Source organism: Crotalus tigris, unplaced genomic scaffold, assembly GCF_016545835.1.
Source record: "Crotalus tigris isolate CLP2741 ecotype Arizona unplaced genomic scaffold, ASM1654583v1 scf7180000017887.1893490, whole genome shotgun sequence".
NCBI classification, from domain to species: domain Eukaryota; kingdom Metazoa; phylum Chordata; class Lepidosauria; order Squamata; family Viperidae; genus Crotalus; species Crotalus tigris.
Genome location: NW_024096704.1, coordinates 338,892 through 363,652, shown reverse-complemented (window position 1 = coordinate 363,652; position 24,761 = coordinate 338,892). Strand labels below are relative to the sequence as shown.

General features: G+C 36.5%; 1 protein-coding gene across 4 annotated transcripts; it reads left to right on the top strand.

Annotated features, from left to right (window-relative positions):
• On the top strand, window positions 1-19,074 carry PPA2 (inorganic pyrophosphatase 2). 4 transcript variants are annotated; one of them, XM_039343987.1, is made up of 12 exons: window positions 1-276; window positions 2,029-2,093; window positions 3,068-3,112; window positions 4,020-4,073; window positions 5,249-5,368; window positions 7,993-8,079; window positions 9,319-9,445; window positions 10,857-10,984; window positions 12,589-12,674; window positions 15,029-15,098; window positions 16,733-16,772; window positions 18,858-19,074. In XM_039343987.1, exons 1-12 carry the CDS (start codon window positions 69-71, stop codon window positions 18,920-18,922), a joined length of 1,095 nt encoding a protein of 364 aa, XP_039199921.1. In that variant the 5' UTR covers window positions 1-68; the 3' UTR covers window positions 18,923-19,074. The 4 variants fall into 4 exon arrangements, with proteins under 4 accessions (XP_039199921.1, XP_039199922.1, XP_039199923.1 ...); XM_039343988.1 differs by having other exon boundaries at window positions 20-276; window positions 18,716-18,949; XM_039343989.1 differs by lacking the exon at window positions 1-276 and adding an exon at window positions 432-450.
• Window positions 19,075-24,761: the final 5,687 nt, after the last annotated feature.

The following is a 24,761-nucleotide window of genomic DNA, read 5'->3' as shown; positions in this document are numbered from 1 at the left end:
CATGCTCGAACTCCACCCGCCGCGCCGGAGGTGGGACTACTGTGCCCGCAGAAGCGGAGAGCAGAAGCATGCGGGCGGATGCCGCTTTGGGTTGGCTCCGACGGCTGTCTTGGGCTGCTCAGCAGGGCAGCATTTCCGGCAGAAGGGCAGCCACGCGGCTTCTGCAGCCTCGGCCGCAGAGTTGCCGCGGTTATTCACTCGGATTCATGGCTCGGGTTCAGTACGACACGGAGCAAAGGGGGCGCCTGCATTCAACCGATTTTCGCCTCTATTTTAGTAAGTAGCTACCGGAGGAAGAGAAAAACGGCAGCGGAGCTGCTGGGATTCCTTTGGAACGCGCCCGGAGGGGGTTTCCCTAGCTAATGACGCCTTTTGATGACGTTGTAAAGAGGTGTTCGCCCCACTCCGGTCTTGAAGGCAGGCCTTTCCCTTTGTTGGCCGATGCATAATGTAAGCAGGTGGCTTGGAGAAAAAGTGCCTGGAGCCAAGTTTAGGTGACTTCGGTCGTCTGTTTTGGAGCGGTCTGGAGCGTCTTCCAGCTTTAGTGATGTGAATAATAAAGTCCTTCTATGTGTGTCTTTGTTCTTCTGGGTGTATGCAAGTGTAAAATAGATCTCCAGGTTAACTCTTGTCCTTGACTGGAATTATATGATCAAAATTTACATTTTCTCCTAGTACGTGTAAGCTGTCACATGTCAGATTTGTAATAGAATAAGAATAATAATTAGAATAGAATAGAGCTGGAAGGGACCTTGGAGGTCTCCTAGTCCAGCCCCCTGCTCAAACAGGAGAACCTATACAGTCTCAGGTGAATGTAGTCTCTTCTTGAAAATCTCCAGTGATGGAACGGCCACAATTTCTGGGGGTAAGCGGTTCTACTGGTTGATTGTTCTCACTGTCAGGAAGTTTCTCCTTAATTCCAGGTTGCTTCTCTCGTTGATCAGTTTCTAACCATTGTTTCTCGTCCTGCCCTCTGGTGCTTGGTGAACAACCTGGCCCCCTCTGCCTTGCAGGAGACCCTCAGATACTGGAAAATTGCTACCAGGTCTCCCCTATTCTTTTCTTTAGCCAAATCCAAGTCCCTTAGCTGTTCTTCGTATGTTTTAGTCTCCAGGCCTTTGATCATCTTTGTTGCTCTTCTCTGAATTTTTTTCCAAATTCTCAACATCTTTTTTGTGATCTGGTGACCAAAATTGGCTGCAGTATTCCAAGTGTGGTCTTACTAGGGTTTTATAAAGGAGTACTAATACTTCACATGATCTTGATTCTATGCTTCTGTTTATACAACTCAGATTTCCCGTGCAGCAGCTATATAACAATTTAGAGTGAGCGGGTTGTCCCAGTGAAAGCTAATATTTATGTACGCATAAATGTAGGTCTATCTAAGGCTGAAATGTGTCTGCTGCACCATTGGTTGCACTTCCACAGATTCCTTTAGCTGAATATGGGAGTGAATTGAGTTGTACAGTCCTGAACTTTACTGCATTTTCCTCTAAAGAGGAAAAGACATGTCTGGAATATCCTTGGGAATAGTGTTGAGTTACAGAGCAGATGGAAAGAAAGACTGGTGGAAATGGGTGTTATCTCTGATAATAAGGATGGTGCAGCATTTTAACATCCGTCTGACTCTTGACCCATGAATTACATTATCACTATCCATTCCTTACTTTCAATTTTGTAAGGATGACAGAAGATCAGTTAATGGTTTCATCTTTATATCTAGCACCGGTCCTGTCCCTAAGCCCGTAGTCTAGTTTGCTATTCTAGACAAGACAAGAAACCATGGTAAATTAAAGAAATCCTGATTTGTTTCTGCCAAGACTCAAGCTTATTTTGTGTAATTAAATAAAGCAGTGATTGTCTTAAAATGGCCAACATGTATATTTGAACATGGCCAATGTGTTTATTTTAGCTAAACAAATAGTCTCTGTAGTTAAACTCTACAAGTTCTTTTAAGATGAAAGCAGCTGAAATGCTCCTGGGTTTTTTTTTTTTTCTGTTTGCATATAATTTTATTTCCTCTTGCAGAGAACTCAAAGGGAAAATACATTTCCCCATTCCATGACATCCCTCTGTTTGCTGACCCAAATGAGGTAATTAAATATAAAAAATATCCTTTTTGTTGAAGTACTGACTCTATTCAGCATCAAGAAAACTAGATATGAATTAATCTCTGGACTTCTAGTTTTTAGTTACTGCAGTCATATAATCTTTAATTATAATTAAAGTTTGATATGGCAAATATTGGGTTCTAAAATATATTCCCACATTTGAAAATGATAGAAATCAAATGTGTAAAGTCTTTATACCATGTCAGGCTTTTATTAGCATTACAGCAAATTGGTTTTCTTTTCTTTTGCTTATATCACCCAGTGAAATATTTGTTTTGAAAAGCTAAATTTTGATTTGCTGTAGTCAAAATAGTGGAGGAAAGGTAATTTATTTAAGAAGATCAGTCGTCCTCAACTTTACTAACACATGTGCTTCTCCAGTCATTTCAGAAGTACGCATTAAGACAATGTGCCATGCCAGAATTTATCATCTGGCAGAAAACCATTTTATCAATCACAATTCCAAGTTTATTTCCTCATTTTGCCTACACATCGAGGCAAAGAGGGAACAAGTTTTGACACTGCTTTGCTTTTGCTTGTGCAAACCCAATAAGCTTTCAGTATATTTTGCAGTCCCATCTTAGTTGCTAGTGATCACAGTTTGAGAAATCTTGTTTTATCATTAGGTGATTCTGAAAAGATACTGTTTTGATAACAGGACTACAAATTTTATGTAAGCAAACCTTCCTTGGTTTTAGCTAAGTGTGTTGTAGAAATTCAGCCGCTAGGAATTATAGACCATAGTTCATAGTCTGATATCATGTGTAAATCTAGTCATTGTTGTATATATTATGATTAGAACAAATTATGATTTGTGTGACTTGTAAAAAGGATAGCAGACTTATTTTTTTAGGGTTTGAATTTGGTAATTTTTGACAGACTATTCCACTTAGTATCATATTTTAGATCTGCATATTTGTGAGTGAACACTGCTTCTACCTTGATTTCTTGCACAGGATGAGATGATTCCTGCAAAACGATCAAAGAACAATGGAAATGAGGTACGATTGCAGACCTTTTTTAGATTATTTACAATGTGATCTGTGAGTAAGAAATTTAGATGATGACTTTTTATCAAAGCTGAGCTTTTATATTCTACAGTTTATTCCATTTCATGCATTAAAATATGTAAATTGGAGCCTTCTGTCTTTGATGGAGTTATGACGATAATCGAAAGTTACATGGATTATGGTGTTAGATTTTTATGATTTTATTTTCCAATTATTAAATATTGTGCATCATCGTGGATAAATGGAAGCAAGTGGTAAACAAGGCATAATCATTTCTTAAATTCTGCAACCTCTTCAGCAGTGCCTGTTGTTTGGGAGAAGAATGGTGACTTCTCTAGTTTTATAGCTGAGATCTCGTGGGCATTTTGTTGTTGTACTGACCACTCTTTGTTTCTTTTTTTTTTTTTTGCGGGGGAGGGAATAGAATTCTAAGAGTATTCATCCTGTCATCTATCCATAGTAACCCAAAAAATACAACTTAGCTAGCAGGGTAATCTGTGATGATATTGTGCTAATCCACATCAAGTACTCGCGTATTTATCATACCCAATATAATTTGATGGTCCTCTTTTGTTCTCTGTATTTGTTTTCATAAAAAGATTAGTAGCTGAATTATTCGGAAAAATAAAGTCCATGAAACCAGGACATTATATAATGCAATGGAATATTCAATATATATAAGCTACATGGAAGGAAGATCCACTTAGGGACAGCTAAGTTTTTCTCTTTGGCTATTGTATCCCTCTACCTTGCAAACTTAAGATGTGACTCAGAAAGAGAGAGAATCATTTGTCTTCTATAGATCTGAAGAAGCAAACAGCTTTTGCTGAGTAGTACATTTTATATGCTAACCTGTTTTTTGATATTTTTTAAAATTTTGCTTTTTTTTTCCTGCTAGGTTGTATTTAATATGATTGTAGAAGTGCCTCGTTGGACGAATGCTAAAATGGAGGTAATTTGAAATTTTTACTCTAGAAGATTGTAAAGCAGCTTGCAAATAAAAGAAGGGAAGTTGCAACAAAGCATTGCATGAGCAGCAATCCAATCATAGTGTCTTTCAAATTTCAGATGTTTTATCTTTTTTAAACTGATGTCCTCTAAATGTCTTAACAGATGTTCTAATAAACTATGATGTTTGGACTTGGGAAGCACCCATACAAATTGAATGAATAATATCCTTTACATTTGTAGCCAGTGCTTGAATGGCATGCTCTGCAGATTTGATTATTCTATATTTGAAAGAGAAATCTTCATGCTATTGTTTCTTCCTAGACATAGGAAGGCATAGCAGTTGGGGAGTGTCTTTGAAGTTTTTAATGCTACTTTTCTTTATATTTAGCATACAAATGGAAGATAGCTTTTGAATTCCTCTCTTGTCTGCTATGAGTAGTGACTGAACATGTGTTGTCACAGTGGGACTAAAGAAACTGTATGGTATTATTCCTGTGCACAAAATAATAGTGTTGTTCAGAACATGGAACAACCAATCCTACTTAAAATATTTTATCAGGTTATTTTGAGTAGTTCATGTTGCAGTTGAACAAAACTGAAAATATTTCCAATGTCCCTCCACAGAGAACAATGGAAATTTAAAATAAACTACGTGCTTTCTAATTAAATGGCTGCAAATATAATGGAGTGTTAACCTATGCTGAGTGCTACTTACTTCCAATCTATGGAAAATTACTTTAAAAAATCCTTTAATATTAATGATACAGTTTTCCAGCAATTTCCCGTTGATAGTTTCTATCCAGTTTCCCACTGTCTGAATATTCCTCCAAACTCAGGAATTAACAGTGTATTATTATTTCATGTTTGTCACGCTCAGTAAGTCTTCTTCCAAATCTCACCCAAAAGCTCTCTTTAGCATTCTACTTTAATATTCTTGAATTCTAGAAACTAGAATAGTGAGAAATTCTCATCTGCAGGTCCATGGTTTTTTCCTTAGATTACAAATTTCATTTAAGTATTTTGTTTTTATCTTCTACTTTTAGAAATTAACTAAAGAATACATTGAAATATAAAGTCTGAACTGTGTTGAGTTTTTTCAATCTGGGAGTAAATAGTTGAGACATTTATTCATAATCTCTCCCAATTTTTTCCCATCCTGTTTTATACTACCTTCAGATTGCCACCAAGGAGCCACTGAATCCTATTAAGCAAGATGTAAAGAAAGGCAAGCTGCGATACATAGCAAACATTTTTCCCCATAAAGGCTATATTTGGAACTATGGGGCCTTCCCACAGGTAATGTTTTGGGATTTCTTCATTTATGAAATTTATAATTTTCCCCTACTTTTTTCTCAGTTACATCTCTTCACATATCCTATGTATTTTAAAAGTGCAGAATAGTGTAAGGAAAACATAGACACTGGTTCGGTAATAAATTGGGAATGAGGGTATGTTCTGCAAACCGCATTCAAAATAGAATTGAGTTCAAAATAGAACATATACCTCAATGTGATGCTCTCTCATTATCAAAATGGGAAAAGGAGAACTTTGAGTATAAACTGGGTTTAGCCCAAAGTATTTTTTTTTTGCAAGATGCATTTGTAGTATAGATCAATTTTTTGGCAGCTAAGAAATTAATATAAAAAAAGGAAATGGTGTCTTCTTTAGCCTTTTTGAGCTTCATTCTGAATTTTATTATTAGAATGACATAATAATTTGAGATTTACTTGGTATTTGCATCTGAAAGTTGATGGATCCCCTGTATTGGCCCACTGCAGATGGAGGCTGCAGTTCTTGGAATTCTCAAATAGTGGAGAATTCTGGGAATTGTAGTCCTGATTTATCCAGAGGATGCCAAGATTTGAGAAGACTATTCCATCTTCCAACTATACCAGGAACATAGAATCTTTGGACCTCTGGATGCTTTTGAAATACAACTTATAATAGCATAGAGTTGTGGGGATCCATAGAGGACATCAAGTCCAATCTTCTGGTTGCTGGAAGAAACCAGATTAAAACATTCCTGATAGACGGGTGACTTGTCTCTGCTTGAGAGAGGGGAGCTCAGCATTTCACTTGGTAACCTTTTTGCTGTTAGAAAATTTTGCTAATATTTAACTGGAATCTGCCTTCCTATAACTTAAATCTGTTATCCATTTTTCTACACTTTGGCCTCAATTCTCTGGGTGACAGCCTTTCAGATGTTAATTCAAGTATTCCTCTCCTTGTCTTTTCTTAAATATAGACATACCTAATTCTATTAGACTCTTTTCACAAGACTTAGTGACAGCTTTCCTGATCATTCTTATTGCTATTTTCTGAATTTGAGTGCAGTTCAAATACAATTTTGAAGCCAATCTCCTAACTGTTACCGTATCCTATTCAGCTCATACTTAAGTAGATCTTACTCAGAATACCATGGGTTATTTTGTCTCATGCTTAGTTGAAGTGAAAACATATTATGTCCCAGAATTCCACCAACTGTTAAGAAGATTACCTGATCAAAAAGCCACATGAAATTTGTTTGAAATCTGAAAACTGACTTGGGAAAGCATTTGGTAACCATTTGAAAATGTTAACAGATCAATCATTTTACAATCTGCTGTTACTTTTCCAAATATTGATGTCAGAATGATAGTCTATATCAGCTTCTAAAGACAGGAAAACATTTTTTTCCCAGTAATCTGGTCTTTAATACTTTTGTAGATTTGTTAAAGTTAATATAGATAGAGGTTTGCTCAGACCATTGGCCGTGAAAATGTGTACTTATTCAGTCACAGTAGATATTCCCTGACTCTATTTCTGTGCTCAAGCTGAAATCCTCTTCTTTAAACTAGCTTTAAACAAATGTCTGCTGGAACATCTATTATTTTTTTTTTAAAAGGTGACTGAAGTAAAATAACAAATGGATACTGTAGTTCCTAGTTGTTTGTTATACTTTCATCACATAAAAAACTTGACCCTCCCTTCTCAGAATGTCAATAATTTGTACAAATGAACAAAGCAATAATAACCAATTGGTCAAGGCAGGGCTAGATGAATCAAGCGTTGGAATTAAGATTGCCGGGAGAAATATCAACAACCTAAGATATGCAGATGATACCACTCTAATGGCAGAAAGTGAAGAGGAACTAAAGAGCCTCTTGATGCGGGTGAAGAAGGAGAGTGCAAAAGTTGGCTTGAAACTCAACAGTAAGAAAACCAAAATCATGGCATCCGGCCCTCTCAATTCCTGGCAAATAGATGGGGAAGAAATGGAGGTAGTGACAGATTTTATTTTTCTGGGCTCAAAGATCAACTCAGATGGGGACTGCAGCCAAGAAATTAAAAGACGCTTGCTCCTGGGGAGGAAAGCTATGGCAAATCTAGACAGCATACTAAAAAGCAGAGACATCACCCTGCCAACAAAAGTGCGTATAGTCCAGGCCATGGTTTTCCCAGTTGCAATGTATGGCTGTGAAAGTTGGACCATAAGAAAGGCTGAGCGCCAAAGAATTGAGGCCTTTGAACTATGGTGCTGGAGAAGACTCATGCGAGTCCCTTGGACTGCAAGGCATTCAAGCCGGTCAGTCCTAGAAGAGATCAACCCTGACTGCTCTTTAGAAGGCCAGATCCTGAAGTTGAAACTCAAATACTTTGGCCACCTAATGAGAAGGAACGACTCACTGGAGAAGAGCCTAATGCTGGGAAAGATTGAGGGCAATAGAAGAAGGGGACGACAGAGAATGAGATGGCTGGATGGAGTCACTGAAGCAGTAGGTGTGAACTTAAATGGACTCCAGCAGATGGTAGAGGACAGGAAGACCTGGAGGAATGTTGTCCATGGGGTCGCGATGGGTCGGACACGACTTCTCAATTAACAACAAAAACAATTGGTTATAAATGGTACAATTTATTTCCTTTTTTTTCCTCCCCTGCAGACTTGGGAAGATCCAAGGCATACAGATGGTAATACAGGATGCTGTGGTGACAATGATCCTATTGATGTTTGTGAAATTGGTGCCCAGGTCTGTCTGAATTACAGAAGCATACTTTAGTTGTTTAAACCATTTGTTTTCTAACATAGTGATGAAGCTTGCTGAAGTCTCCAGACAATTAATTCTTTTGACAAGAAAAGATTTTGACAACATGGCTAGATTAGAATGTTACAGGCTAGATTAGAATAAAGCTTCAAACTGATTAATTGCTCACCTGATTGCCCACTTCAGTGCAAAAAGTAAACAACTTCTCTGTGTTCCTGTGGACCGTGGCCCACTAGTGGGCCATGGCTTACTGGCCATCGGGGTGCCTGAATGGCTGGCTGATGTGCATGTGTTTGCACACATGTGCACAGGTGCATAGTGGGGGCTGTGCACATAGGCCCCACAGGCACGAGTGGGACATTCACAGCCCCACACACACAAACATTCCCATGAGCATTGCAATTGTTCGCAGCCCCACTCTCACCAGCACCATCACAGGTGTTCGCAGACCCCTCTTGCATGAGTGTTGCAGATGTTTGCAGCCCTACTCATGCGGGTGTCTTTGCAAGCATCACAAGTGATCACGGCCCTACTTGCATGAGCATCGTCGCGAGCGTTCATGGCTCCATTCACATGAGTGTCACTGCAAGCATCATGGGCATTCTTGGCCCCACCCGTGGAAGCAGTGGTGCAAGATCATGGGCGTTTACTGTCCCACCCACACAAGCATTGCCATAATCATTGTAGGCGTTCACAGTCCCACTTGCACAAACACTCCTGGCCCCACTCGCACAAGCAATGGATGTTCATGCATGCTGTTGTGGGCCGAAGCATTCACCCTCCCACAAAACCATCCATTCTTTCCTTCTCCCCCTGCTCTGGGCTGCCAACCTTCAAAGGTTGGGGATCTCTGCTTTAGGGTTTAAATGCCTGGCTGTTTAGTGGATCATTTGGTAGCTTGAAGCAGTTATCTTTACATAATGATCTTCTCTAGACTCAGAGTGGTGACTTCAGCCTTTATTCCTTTGAATCAGTTGAAATATAAAATCTTAGATACAGTGTTACTGCAGAAAAACGCCACCTGTAATTAAAATATGTTTTAATTTAAAACATCAGAATGCTCTCCTTCAAGGTGTTAACCAACTATGTTTTCCTCCAGAATTTTCTTCCTCTCTCTTTTTGTTCCCCATCCTATCTCAACCTATTTTCAGTTCTGTTCCAGTTGATTTTCAACCTTAAATAGCATCTTGGAAACAAATTGTGCAGCATCTTCTATGTTTTAAGGTTCGGACACTTGGTGAAGTTGTTAAGGTGAAGGTCCTTGGAATTATCGGTCTTATCGATGAAGGAGAAACTGACTGGAAGGTCATAGCTATCAGTGTGGATGACCCACAGGCTGAGAAAATCCATGGTAAGAATTGTTTAATAGTAATGGATAATAATAATCAATTCTGTCTGGTCTACATACCCAATCTCTTTAAACTGTCATGGCTTTGTCTTTTAGGGACTTTTGGATATGGCATTCTGAAGGGTGCCAAAAGTTTCTACTAAGTGACTTCAGCCTCCCACTTCCACTTTTAACTGCTTGATCCTTTTGGGTGAATTTTTCTGTTTCTTTCTCTAACCATTAAACCACTGGGAGCTCCTATCTCTCTTGCTTGTATGCTAGGCAACATCTCCTCCCTTTTACCTCAAAGTCATTCCTACAGTCCATTAAGTAGGACCCATGGACATCCCTTCCCCATGCTGTCTACCATACTTGCAGCTCCAAATGACAATTTGACATTTTACATTTTTTAAAAAATACATTTCAGTTTGAAAAAAATCAACTTTTACTGACCCTATAGGGAAGAGACACCCTTTGGAAGGGTTGAGGGCTGCACTTGGACTTTAGGTTTAAATAAATAATTATATGCCAAAAAGTAGGATAAGGAAGTGGGTATGATGACAATCCCTAATTTTAAGTTAAAATAATGATTACTTGTGACTTTAATTATTTAATCCCCATCATACATACACTTGGTTTGAAGTCAACTTTTGCAGAGGTTCTTGGGAGATTGAAAACAAAGCTTTCAGTCTGTGTATACCGATCTGGGTTTTCTAAGTGATTTCTTGAATTATACAGAATGCATAGTGCAAATTAGTATTCATTCCTTTGGTTGAACAGATGCTTTACTATCCTAAATCAGTATCATTAATTGGATTAGCATACTAAAGTATTCGTAAGCTCAGTGTGTTTATGAACTATTGTGATTTATTGTTTAATACACTTTATGTAACAGACCATGGTTAGCTCAGGCCATTCCACAGACCATGGCTGAACAAAAGGTTGTTGCATTCTGGGTTTCAGAATAGAAGATTTTAGATGTTTTAGTTGCTCTGGAGCTTCTTAAATCCCTTACCACGGAGACGAAAATAAGTGGCTGTGTTTCCAGACACAATTTTGGAACACTGAGCTTTTTAAGAAAGTAAGGTGCTTAATCAGTAGCCAGTTTATCAAATTTTCCAGTCTGCTTCATCCAATCTATCTTGACTTTGTATAAGAGTATCTGTGATTGTTTTTATAATCTAGTGTAAGCTAAATGCATCCAACAATTACTAAATTATATTCAAAATGTTTGCATTTTCTGTATGTAATACTCTGTGTAAGTAGAGGATTAAATCTGTAACCCATGCATTTGGGTTTTCATGAGCTCATTAATTGAAATATTTATGACAGATTTATTGGTGTATTGGAATCTTGTACATGTATATTTAGAATGGTGGATTTGGAAGAAGTTGTTATTTAACTTTGATTTTTATGCATTTTTATCCTATTGCAGATATTGATGATGTCAGGAAGTTTTTCCCAGGTTACCTTGAAGCTTCAGTTAACTGGTGCAAACTATATAAGGTCCCAGATGGGAAGCCAGAAAATAAGTTTGCTTTTAATGGGACATTTAAAAACAAGGTGAAAAATTGGTTACTTTTAAGATGATAAACTTTATGAACAGTATATTCTCTGGATAAATGCTCTGTAAAATCCTACAGAATCCCAATCAAGAATATGTAAGGAAGCCAATACTGCAAAACATTTCATAGTAATTCATAATATTTTTCTTCACTTCAAAATATCATGGAGGTACAAATAAAGCCATTCTTTTGTCAAAACATCTCATGTTTTTGTCTATATTTTTTTGAATCTCTGATAGCTCTATGAAATATGAACTTAGTCTTCTGTAAAGGATCCTCAACTTTATCACAACAGGGATGGGCAACTTGTAATCTGAATGCAGTCCTTGTAGTATCTGAGGTCTCACTGAGGGATATTCAGCGACAAAATGATCCAATTTCAATAGTGCTATTTTTTACTAAACCCTCCCCCCCATAAGATTGGAATACAAGACTGTCAGAAGTTAAAAAAAATGATTCTCTTCTTAAAAGATTCTGAAAAGATTTTTTTTAAAGGCCAAAGAAACATCTTCGGATATTGGCTGGTTGGGAGATAGAGTTTTAGCTTCTGAATTACAAAAAATATTCTGGAAATAATGTGGAATAACATATCTCCCCCAGTTGCTGTAATTTTCTAAGACTGCCTGAGGAAAATCTGGTGATTTTACAGTGCAATTTCAATACAGGTGAGTTTAGGGATAGGGAGAACTTTAGCTTTCAGGTAGTTCCTAGAGACCAGAGTTCTCACTACTCACAAATTCACTTGGTAAGATATCTTCTGTGACTTTCCTTGAAAGTTTGAGCTTTATGATCACCTGTGTTCCTGACTTGGTAGTGCAGTGGTTAGAATGCTGTATTGCAGGCTAACTCTGCCCATAGCCAGGAGTTCAATCCTGACCAGCTCAAGGTTGACTCAGGCTTCCATCCTTCCAAAGTTGGTAAAATGAGGACTCAAGATTGTTGGGGATAATATGCTGACATTTATAAACCACTCAGAGAGGGCTGTAAAACTCTATAGAGCAGTGTATAAGTCTGAATGCTATTGCTATTTCCAAATATCTCTTATCCTGAATTGTTTGGCTCCAGCCATGGTCTCCTGGCTCTTCTGTGACCTTATTTAGATGTTTTCCAAGATATCAGCCAAAGAACTGATATTTTTAACTTCAGCATATGCTGAACAGCCTTGCTTTAAACACAGCCAAAATAAGAATATAATTCATGAGTTTTTGTTTCAGCAGTTTTTCTAAAAGCAGTTTTTCAAGTCTGGAAAAGTTAAGCAGAGTTACTTTTTTCTCAGATAAAGTGTAGCTCCCACTGATTTACATAAACCATCTTAATATGTTCTCTTGTTATGGAATGCACATTGTCATTATTGACTTCCCCCCCCTTTCTATTTCATGATGGTGGGAGATGCCAGTTACTGATATCTGAAAGCTTTGAAGTTTGGAGGTCAAGTAGGTATTAACAGTAAAAAAACCAGGAATGATTAAATAAAATTTCAAGTTTCAGATTTAATCTTTATCTTGAGTGTTCTTAAAGTTCTCTTTTTTACATTTTTGACAATTATAATACCTAGCCAATGTTTTCTTTTCTCTTTTCTCCTCTCAATGTTGTTTTAAATAGGCATTTGCTTTGGAAATCATCAAGTCCACCCATGAATGCTGGAAAGCTTTGGTTCACAAAAAGTCTGATGGAGGAGCCATAAAATGGTATGCATCTATCATTGTTTGGTCAAAATCCAATTTAATTAAGGTAACATCATTCCTAAGTGATGCAGTCATAAAACATAATGGCAATTGTGACAGTTATGGTTGCCTTCATTAAGCAAATCCTGTGCAGTAAAGCCACGGCATTATATGATCACCATTTGTGATCTTCTGTTGGTTTCCTCATTGACTTTGCTTCTTTGCAGTGATGATTGCAAATAGCAATCACATGGCTGTAGGACACTGTGACTATCTGTCAAGTGTCCAGATCACAATCATGTGACCATAGGATGCTATGATGACCACAAATACAAGGAGCAGTCATAAGACCTGTTTGCTGTAACTTTGCATGGCCACTGAACAAGTGCATCTTTATCATAAAGAAATACTTTACTTTTTGTTTTGTCCTTTCTGAACGAGCCCTGATTTCTTGGAAAGTAAGCCATTCCCAAATGTATTGGATTCCTATTATTTCATTAAGAGTTTTCTCACAGAAATTGAAGATAATGTTATTTTTTCTGGAAAGGGTCTTGGGATTTTTTTTTAGTATTCTTTATTCTGGCTGGAGTAATAAGAAATCATGGATGTGACTCAGGACTTCTTAAAAGTAAGAGTAAAGGGAACAGCCTATCCTGCATATGTCTCAAGCACAGTATTCCCTTTTTTCTTTCAGCTGCCTCATAATCAATGTATTTAGGAATGGCTTGTTCTTATTGTACAATGCCAGTATTTGCCCATGCTTCAATTAAAATATCAAGAACAGAGCCTTAGGGATAAACGTTTTCAGCTTAGAAAGTACAAGTAATCAGGGTGGCTGTAAAGATCTGTGTAATGGAGGAAGGGGAGAAGAGAAGGGAAGAGAGACCATAAAAATGCTACATTAGTTAAGAAGTGTAATTTTTATTTGAAGACTTTTGAAGAATTGGAGGCCAGAGCTCAGCATGGGGTTCATTCAGAGAAGCTTAGTCCAAGCATTTGATTATTGATCAAAGTAGGTAATATGCATACAACTGAATTGTTAAACTGCTGTTTATACATTTACCTGGCAATAAGTCTGGTTGAAATCAGTTATATAGTAAACCTCCATTTGGACCTCCATTTAACAGTCTTTGGGTGTCAGGGACAAATGAATCTAAAGACCTGCCCAGAATAATAGATAAAATTAATCAGGTACAAGGTTTAACTGAAGTTTATGATGCTGGTAAGATTGGGAATTGGGAGGGTCAACAGGAAGACTGATGGCAGCAGCAGGATATATTGTGCTATGACAGTGATTCTCAAGCCTTTCTTCACCATGGACTCCCTTTAAATACCTTTTGTGGCCACAGACTATGGCCATGGACCCCTAAGACCTAACTCAAGATTTAAATCATAACATTTCTTCAAGCCTTCGGTGATCCCCTGTGATAACATTGTGGCCCTCCCCAGGGATCTGTGGACCACAGGTTGAGAATCACTCTGCTATGACATTATTGTGGGAGGATGTAGACTTGGTGAAGAAAAGAAGGGGTCACACTGTCCTCCTTGCAGTTGTCAGATATATGAAGTAGCACTTGGAGGTGACAAAATAATACATAAGGGTACCCTCACCTTGTGCTTTATAGCAAACTGGTTTCTCACACATGCACAAAAGAACCTTTTAGATTTAAGTTAAATGGACCTGTCTTTCTGTCCACAGGTCCACTATGTCAAATTTTATTGTATTTACTTTTGAATAGCATGCATAGAATTGCTGTTTGGACTTTGACTCAATTTGCAAGAAAGCAAAATCTTCCTAATTATTTTTCAGATAGTAAATGAAGATCTTGGGAGGAAAAGGGCAAGATAGATGAGATTTTGAAATGTGTAAGCACAGTATGTGTATATCAGAAAATATTATGGTTTGTGGCAGTAAAAACAGAGTGTTTGTTCAGATGCCATTTGAGATCACAGTTGCCTCTTGCCTGGGACTTGATGCATTATAGTGTACAGAAATTAGTTAGAACTTGGTTAGATGTTTTGGTTGGAAATCTCATCAGCTCCAATCAGTTATGGTCTTGGGCTTTAGCCAAAACATCTGAAATACCTAAAACTGCCTACATTTGAGTTTGTGCAATTTCTCACTTAAAAATCAAGTTCTGTTTTGATTTTCTGCTTGGTTTTTAATAGGTTTTTAATAAAACCACAAAGTATGTGCAGAGTCATCCAGTTTAATTTATAAACTTTTCATGTTAGATGGGACAAAAATAATCTCAAACCCTGGATAGTATTTACTGTTTTGCACATGTACAGCTTATTTTGTTCTTTCCTTATCTCTGCTCTAAATAACAGCTGGTTTTGCCACTCGTCAAGTCTTAATAATTGTGTTCTCTTTTCAGCACCAACCTTCTGGTGGACACTAGCCCATATTGCTGCAATGAAGAAGACATCCAAGCTATTGTGCAATCTGTAAGGGAATTTATACATTTTTTTTCTTTCCAGTCCCCTTTTCAATATTGGTTACAGGCAACTGAAGTTAATGCTCTTATAATTCAAAATGCTAGCTTGGAAATTAAATACTAGATGCAGGTTTTTCATTATGAGCTGAGGTGGCGCAGCAGTTAGAGTGCAGTACTGCAGGCCACTTTAGCTGACTGTGTTCAGCAGGTCAGCGGTTCAAATCTCACCGGCTCAAGGTTGACTCAGCCTTCCATCCTTCTGAGGTAGGTAAAATGAGGACCCAGATTGTTGGGGGCAATGTAAATATATATATATATATATATATACATTGCTTACTGGTGTACACCGCTTAGAGAGTGCTTGCACTTAAAGCGGTATATAAATCTCATAAATAAATAAATAATAAATAAATCTTGGAGGCTAAAGTCAGTATGGAAAAGAAGGAAGCAGAGAGGAATATGTAATAAGCATTATTTTTTGTGCAATATAAAACATGTTTTTCCCATTTGTATCAACCCGCATTCAACAATATTAGATTCATTGTTATCTTTAAAAGTAAAACAAGAACTGAAAGTACATATGCCTGTTTATATCCTAAAACATTCCCACATATATATAATCACCCTAAAACTGCAAATGGTGATCTGTTTATAGTATAAGTTATTTCACTTAGTGTGAGGATTGCATCATTAAGGTTAAGTATTTTTCAAAAGCCTCAGCTATTTAGAAAAGCTGCCTTTTAACTATTAACGAACTAAAACATCCATTTGTTACTGTCAGTCATCTCAGTTCTTCAAGTGGAGCAAATGTGATCTGAACTTTTTTCTTTTAAAAAATATTTTTTTAATGAACTATTTGCCTTTTTCACAAGAGAGAACTTTTAAAAATCGCTTCTGAAATGGCCTAAACTCATTCTGTTTTCAGGGCCAATTTTCTAATTTTTTGAAGAATTATTAGAGTTCAACTTTAGGAGCCCATCTAGTACTAGAAACTGCAAACCACACATTCAGGATACAAAATACATATAGCTGGTGTTTGTTTTCCTGCATAGATACACTTTTGTACTAATTATGTTAAGCTGTAACATTTTCAAAAGTGAGATGAAGCTTGAAGCAGATTTTAATATCATTCAAAGAAGACTATTTAAAGAAACAAGCCACAATAACAACAACAAAATAATTTAAATCCCAGAAGGACCTGAGCTTTTTTTTTATTATTTTTAATTCTATTCTGTTCTATTCTAACTCTACTTCTATTCTATTCTATTCTATTCTATTCTATTCTATTCTATTCTATTCTATTCTATTCTATTCTATTCTATTCTATTTAGAAGATTGTGTGTGTGTGTGTGTATGTATGTAATGTATGTATGTATGTATGTATGTATATCTCAAATTATTCTTTGCAAAGCCTTTTACAGAAGTACTTAGTTTCTCTGTATTTAAAGCCAGGTATATATAAATGAATTGATTGTGGTGTTTTCCTGTATTTTTATCCATCTGATTTTTGTCTCTTTGCTGTCTTGAATTTTAATCTACAGACTCTTAGATTACAAACTATATCAAATTTTATATTACCACCTCTCTTTTTGTAATCTGTACACCACCATGCATTCTACACAATAATTTATTTCTTTTCTTTAGGCTCCACCATTTGTGGAAGAGCCTTCTGTTTCCAAAGAAGGTGAGAACTATTTTCAGATTGTTTGAATGTGTCCTAACAAGTACTTACAATTCATATTGAGTTTTAGATGATCTACAGAAGAGGTTCATTGTTTTGTAGAGAACTGTGATGTAGACACCAAAGTATGTGCATATCTCTGTATATCTGTCCTGGACCATATGAGCTCTCTGACCTCTAATGTATCATTGTCTGTTAGTCAAAACTGTCCTATAGAACTACTCAGAATAAAAGGAGAAGGGAGGGCTGAGTGTATTGCCCTGAGCAACTGGAAGAGAGGAACAATAGGATATCATTCTATAATTATTAAGAAGTAAACCACTGTGGTTTCAGTGGGATTCTCAGTAGAATACCCTCTCTTAAGTAAAGTATACCTAGGTGTAAATGTGTAAATCCAAAGGTGTTTCTTAAGATTTTTTCTTTACAAATAATTATACATGGAATAGTTTAGGATTAGGGATGAACAGAAGAGTTCACATTCTCAGCCACCCATGGGGATTGTGTATGTGTGTGTGTGTGTGTGTGTGTGTGAGAAAGAGAGAGGGGGGGGAGGGATTATTATTTATTCCAATTGATTGTGATATTTTAAGCAATTATTTGTATAATCATAGCATAATAAATATAAAGTTAGCTTTTAATACGATCTGTGTATTTTTTTTATTGAATAGAGCTCTGTTAGAGTGAGTTAAATGTTCAGAAACTGTTTTTTTGCGGATGGAGTATAGCCTTTTCAAGAATTAATGAACGTTTACTAACTGAAGTTTCAAAAGTGATTTTTCTGCAGGCTTTTAAAACAATTAAATCCCTTGTGATGTTCTTCTTTTGTGTTACCAAGCATATATAAAAGTAAATCCCATCAAAACCACTGATGTTTCTACCATGTGCATAGAATTATAATTCTATGCACATGGCAGAAATCTCAGTGATTTTGATGGGATTTACTTTTTCAGTTGGGTAACTTTGTCAAATATGCTAAATGTCTGGAAGTGCAGGAGCCCAGGAGCCTCAGAGCATCAAACTGAATGCCTCATCTTCATCCAGATGCTATCCAGATGTATTTACTACCAATACACATTTGGAAAGTGCTGACTTGGGTAAAACTGGATGTGGCATCTCAGTAGATAGATTATCAAAATGAAAAAGTGAGATCAAATCTCATTTTTGGAAACATTATCTCCTATTCAGTTTTGTTTTTCAATACTGGTACAGATGGAATTAATTGTCATTTTGAGGCATAACTTTAAGGGCAAGTTATCAGCAACTAGACACATGCAGTGTAATGTTCAATCTACGGAACTGGGGTGGGGAAGAGCAGTCTAGAAGTTAGAATTTAATGCTATTGCAAAAGATATAAAAGAGATATACATGTAACTTGGGAGTTAAATATCATGGCAGAAAAATAATTTTCAAATTTATTCTTGTTTCCTATTGCTTGATTAAGCAAATAGAAAGTATAAAAAACAGATAGCTTTTTACAAACCACACTCAAAATACCTCGCAGACTTTTTATGCTATTATATGTACGTTGGGATCCAAAGGATTTGTAAATATAGTGACTTCCTTGTTTAATGACCATTCATAATTATGATGATGATAAAAGGTGATAAAAGGTAAATGTGATAATTTTTCACATTTACAACTGTTGTATGTCTGTAAAGCAAAAGAAAGTTGAAATAAGATAATAAGCACAGTCAGTTTCACTTAATGACTGCTTTGCTTAATGACCGAGTCACCACTCTCAATTGTGGTTGCTAAACAAGGACTAGGTGTATGTGGTAAAACATGGTGTTTGAATATTCATTAGAATGATATACAAAACAACATGAGATCACACTCTTTCCTGTGTATACTCTATAGAATAATAGCGATTTGGATTTTGAATTCTTATAATCCAAACTTTTTATAATTGTTAATTATTGATAATTCATTGTCATTTTTTATCTTAGTTGATAAATGGCATTTTCTTGGACAGTGAACACTACTGTTTGAAATCATGTTACAAGATTGTATCTCAACTTTGTCTCTCTTCCCTGGGTCTCCATCCCACCCTATACCACTTTGCACTTGCGTGCACACACTTCACTGAAGATATACAACTGAAGCCACCGATGATTGGAATCAAAGGCACTGTAGATTTTCTGTCCTGTAAATAAAATAGATTTTTACATTTTTCCTCTGAATTGTACTCTGTCATTAATGGATACAACTCAGCAAGTGATATGGACACTGTTTGTGGAACACTGTTTTAGATCTGGAATATGAATTGCAGGGGATTAATATTAATAAAGCTTTGTTAATAATGGTTTATGAATAAAGCACATTGGCTGGTTGTTGCAAAGGGTTAATGAAGTACACTTCAGAGTACTTATGATCTGTATGAGAGTTAAGCAGCATCTTAAATCTTAATCACTGAAATAACAGCTTCTTGTGAACTATTAGGACAGAGGTGGTTTTATAGTTACTGTAGAAATGCAAACACAGAACACTAAACATTTCATAATTCTGTGTGAAGTTTTCTTTACATTAAAGTTCAAAAATACATCCTTATGTAAGATTACAGGTTCCACTGAGGTCTGCGAAAGATTATACCATGGTTTTTACTGTAAGAAAGGTCTTGCCACCAAGAAACTGTTCTTCTCAACTACAAGTGGGTGGTCCTAAACTGAGATAATTAAATATGTTTAACATTAACTCAATAATTAAATTTGGCAATAATTTAATATTCTGTACACAGGGTAGTTATTTATAGAATCAGACATTAAACAGGAGAGGAAAAATGGTTCATTGTCTTGTCGTATAAAGATGAATAACTAAGCTGAAGCAAAGATATATACAAAGAAGAATGTGATGTTCCAACAGTATGCTAAGACATGATTTACTTATACATTCCATGATAATTCTTCCAGCCACAGATGACTTAGACAGCCCAAGTCAAATTAAGGGTCTCTGGAAATTAAGTTTCTGATCAGAGATTAACTAATTCCAAGACAGAAATGAGATTCTCAAAAGACCTGCAATTTTGCTTTTCAGTCCCTTGAAGAGGTCAGGAATTTTATCAAACTGGACGTGAGTGGTTTTTTGAACATTTGCAATGACACAGTTTAGGAACAAAAATGACCCGGGGAGGGGGAGGCGCAAGGAAAGGTGAATGTTTTCAGTGTTTTTACCCAAATTGTCACGAACATTTAAAATTTATGAAATTGAGCGTTTTCTAATGAAAATAAATATATTTGGAGCAAATAAATATTTGCGGTTCTGTTACCTATTGAACCGTCTTTGTCCTATTACATCAACTCATTCCACCTGATCAAGCAGGGAAGGTACATTGTGGATCATGTCAGCTAAAGAATTCTGACTGGCTGGGTCAAGTAAGAGAACCTTCTCTGCTGTTGTCCCCACCCTGTGGAATATTTTCCCCTCAGAGGAGGTAGGGTCCCCAGTCTCTTGGTAAAAACGTGGTTCTATAGTGCTACTTGGAGCTTGTAGAAGAGCATGTAGCCATAGGGCTGGTTACCTTCCTTAAAAGTCCTCTCCTGCACCATTTAATTAACTTCAATATTATTTTTTATCCTATCCTAGCCTTTTTAAATTGTAAATTGTATATACTGTTTTTATCTTTTTATATTTTTTACTTGTACACCACCCCAACTCCCTCTGTCAGATGGATGGATGGTTTTAAAAAACTGATTAAACAAACAAACAATATGTCTACAAATGATCTCTGTTGGAAATGTCAAAACACCTTGGTTTTGGGTCCTTTGTAGTTCTCTATTCAAGGTCAAGTATTTTCAATAACCACGCACTGAGGCAAATACTTTGTGCCTCAGGCAATTCCCTTGTTTTCAGCCTCTTCACAGTGAAGAACTTCTACTCTTCTATTGAGGAAGTTAAGTGTGCCAATCTGGTGAACTCTACTTCCAAGCAGGCTAGTAAGGAACTCTAGGAGGCATCATTAGAACTTGGGAATGAGGGTAATTTGCCACCTAACATCACTGCCAGGATAGCAAAGGTTTCTTTTGGAGGCAAATTCTCCATATAGGACTTTCTGGCCCACAATGGCACTTTTGAAAAAACTGTCTTCATTATAACAAAATGAACTTGCCTCGACTGTGGATGATATAAAATGGTTGTGGGGATTTCTGAGAGAATGGAATACCTTGTGGAGCCCAATTATAACTGCAGTAGGAAAAATTCATAAATGTAATTTTGGCTTCCTCCCTCGCCTTTATGTTGGCCCTTGAACAAGCAATGATTCTGCTGCTTTCAGGTTCTCAGTGGAAAGCACATTAATGGCCTTTTTACTGGCTCAAGTCTGTGCCGGTTGAGATGCTGAGATTTTTTTCCCTCTGCTTTTGCTAAAACAAATGAGTTGTGCTTATTTAAAAGCTAGCTTTTTCTATACTTGTATTTCAAATGATCGCACTTGTATTCTTTGCTCCTTGAAATAACAAAAAAGCAAAAGCAAACCGATTGATTTACGTTCTTTCTTTCACGGAAATTTTGAACCCAATGCAGTCAGGAACAAGGGGAAAACAAGGGCCCTTTGATACAGGAGCAGTCATTTCACAATGGCGTTGGTATGTAACAGAAATAAAGATGTTTCAAATTGTAAACTTCACATTATGATGGCAGGACAGCATAAAACTATTGACAAAGATTGCAAAGTTTGCTGTTCATTTAGAAGTCACTAGGAACAAGATGCATTCTTATTTCTCCAGCTGCCAAAGTAAAAGAGGCTGCAGGATAAAGATTTATCAAATCAAATCAAATCAAGGAAATGCTAGAACAGGATCTAATATAGGAAGTAGCTTTCCATCGGAAGAAAACTCAAACAAATGAGCAAGCCAGCTCAACAAGAGTGAAGACCAAAAGCAACAGATATAAAAATATTTTACACTTTTGGAATTTTCAAGGCCTAATAGGAGGGGAAAAAAATAACTTACAACCCTATGGAAGAAAGAAAGACACTGCAGAACAGGAGACAGGAAAATGAAGTATGGAGTATGCCATCAGCCAATAATGAGAATCAATCATGCTGGAGGTGATAAGGTCCAACTTCTACCCCATTGTATTTTGGTTTTTAACTCATTTAATCTTTATTTTAATATTTAATATTATAACATTTTGTACTTGCTTTTACGATATTGTAAGCTGCCAGTCGCTTGATAGTGAGATGGGCAGCACGTAAATTTAATAAATAAATTAATAAAGGTATCCACCATTAGTAAAACAGGTGGGTACAAATGAGCCTGGAAAAAGGTACTGTAACATCACTGACTTTGGAGATCTAGGAAGGAAGCTCAAAAACCTGGAGCTTCCTTTCATCCTTTCACTGTAATAACGAACATTGGAAAGGCAAGTGAATGAGGGTTTTCCTGTCACTCTCAATTATTTTTAACTTTTTTTTTTCCTGGATAGACTTGGAAAGCCACCTGCCACTTCACCTCCCAACCAAAAATAATGTCTTTAAAAATATTGAAATCCATCCTTGGCAGTAAAGCTGATGCTAAAAGGCTAATCTTTGCTTTGTATTTTGCTGAATATCTCTTAAAGTGTTTTAATGCTATAATTAAGTCAGGAGAACAAGAAACCTTATTTAGAGTGTGTCTGTTGATGACTTGTTTTCAGTGCCAAATCGCTACTATTGCTTCATTGACATGGTCTATGGAGAGTCATCTACATAACTCTCTTCTAGAGTTCTGAGAGCAATAACATCCCGGGAACTGGCATTTACATATTTAATTATGGTTGATTGGCAGTGGAGAAAATGGGAACAAAACACCTGAGCACTAAGCAAGCTGATTCACAGACACTGATTCACAGATTTTTTTTAGAACTTCAGAAATGTGTACACAGATAAGAACACTGTGATCATTGTTACGTTTTGTAATCACAAAGGATTTGGCATTTTTATCCTCATGGTTTCTATGTGGTGGGCACATTTTTAAAAAACGGACACAAAAATCACATCCCAAATCATTTCCTTTACACTCTTTTATGTCTCTTTTGTTGAATAATTTGTGCAGGGGCAATGCATTTCTGAAATTTAGGAGATAGCAATATTTCACCAACTATCATTCCAGCCCCTTGCTCTTCATTTAAAGCAAGTGACCTTCTCTCTCAATTTGCTTAAGATTTTATGGCTAACTATGGAGATTCTCAGTCATCCAGGTCATGGTTGTCCCAAAGGTGCTTTTTTCACGAGACAACTGGACTTTCTTGTTTTTCTTTCAAGACGTTTCGCTTCTTATCCAAGAATGAGAAGTGAAGCTTTATGGATAAGTTTAGTAAGCCAGAAATACCTAATCTAATATTATGTATAAATCAAACAACTGAAAATAAAGGCCATATTTATCTAAAAAAATATGATCAAAGTTTTCTTGCATTCTTTCTAATTTTAGTCTGTTCCAAATAATAACACCTTTAGTAGTCTTCTCAGTTTCAGATTCTTTTAGATATGTGGTCTTCAAATTCCAAAAAGCTCTACAATGGCCATGAATTTTGGAATTCCAAACTGATATACACTTACCTGGATGGAGTCCAATTTGAAGAAATCTACTCCATGGTGCCAGTTGTGTTTCTGGTTCCTTGTACTTCTGAACAGTTGGAAGCATTTCATAATGAGAATAGAATGCTAGTAAACCTTGGTAATGAATACTAGCACTGGCATGCCTATTATTGTAGGACACCAATAGCAAGCAATCACATTTGAGATATCCCATTAGTTCTGATGCATGCTGCATTTCACTCACATACCTTTTTTATTGTATTCAACAACCAACCTGCAACTGCAATTTCATGAAACGTTCACTTTACCATGTACTTCTCTAAATTAATAAATGTTAGAAGAAAAAGCTTTCCTGTCAAACAAATAATTTCACTACTTTCCCTAGATTTGGTTCATTATTATTTCCTATATCCTGAATTCTGCCAAATACCTTCCCAGACACACTATTAAACTCTCAGTAGTTTCTGCATTCATTTTTGTCACATTTCCCATTGTATAAAGGAAGAATTAGATGATTATTCTAATCATCAGGCACAGATACATGCGGAGAGAGTTTTTTCCGTAGACTGGAAGGGTTGCGGTTTCATGTGCTGCCTGCATCCCGTGGATGGGGTTTCACTTCTTTGCTCAGCCCAGTTTTTAGCATCTGTGGCCTGGTGCCAGTCCACGGACTGGGAATTGGGGACCTCTGTCATAGACAAATTGTACTTCTGTATTTCTCTAGGCAGTACTGCCATTTTTAACATTGTCCTAGCATTTATAACATAAAAACTTTAATCCAAATTTAGTATCTTGGATGCTAACATTTGTAGCATTTATTTTGACTCTACTGCTTGATATATCATTATCATTTTCATAAATCAGACAAGGATGGCTTAACTCTTACCTCCCCATAAAAATCTATAAAGTATTTCCAGTGTTCCTTTATTTCAATTTCATCTCAAATTACCTCATTTTTATTATTAATCTCATTTACTTTGCTGCAAGCTTCCTATTTGATCGCCCACCCCAACTTCGAAAACAGTATTTTATTTCCAACAAAATTGTTCCAAATTTTCCTGTCTCTTTTAATCTAAACAGTTCCTTGCTCCTTGACTATTTTCTTTGCAATTATTCTGCCTTTGATTATACAAAATCTTTATCTCATTCTCATTTTTGTAGCAATCATTGTTGTATATGCAATTTACTGATTCACAACCTCCATTAAGCTTGATTTTTCATACTTTTTACTAGTATAACTCCACAAACATTTATTTAAATTTATTTATTTAAATTATTTTCCTGCTGTTCCAATAAGCTTTTTTTCCCTGCTATTTATCCTGTCTATCTACCTATCTATACTTTTCATACAGGACTTGTGTCTTATTATTACTGAAGTCATTCATGTTGCATCTTTCATACTTCATTTCCATGCTCATTTTTTTCTTAAGGTCCACTCTGGTCACTACTAAAAAGTGGTCTGTCTTATCTTCTAAATCAGGGGT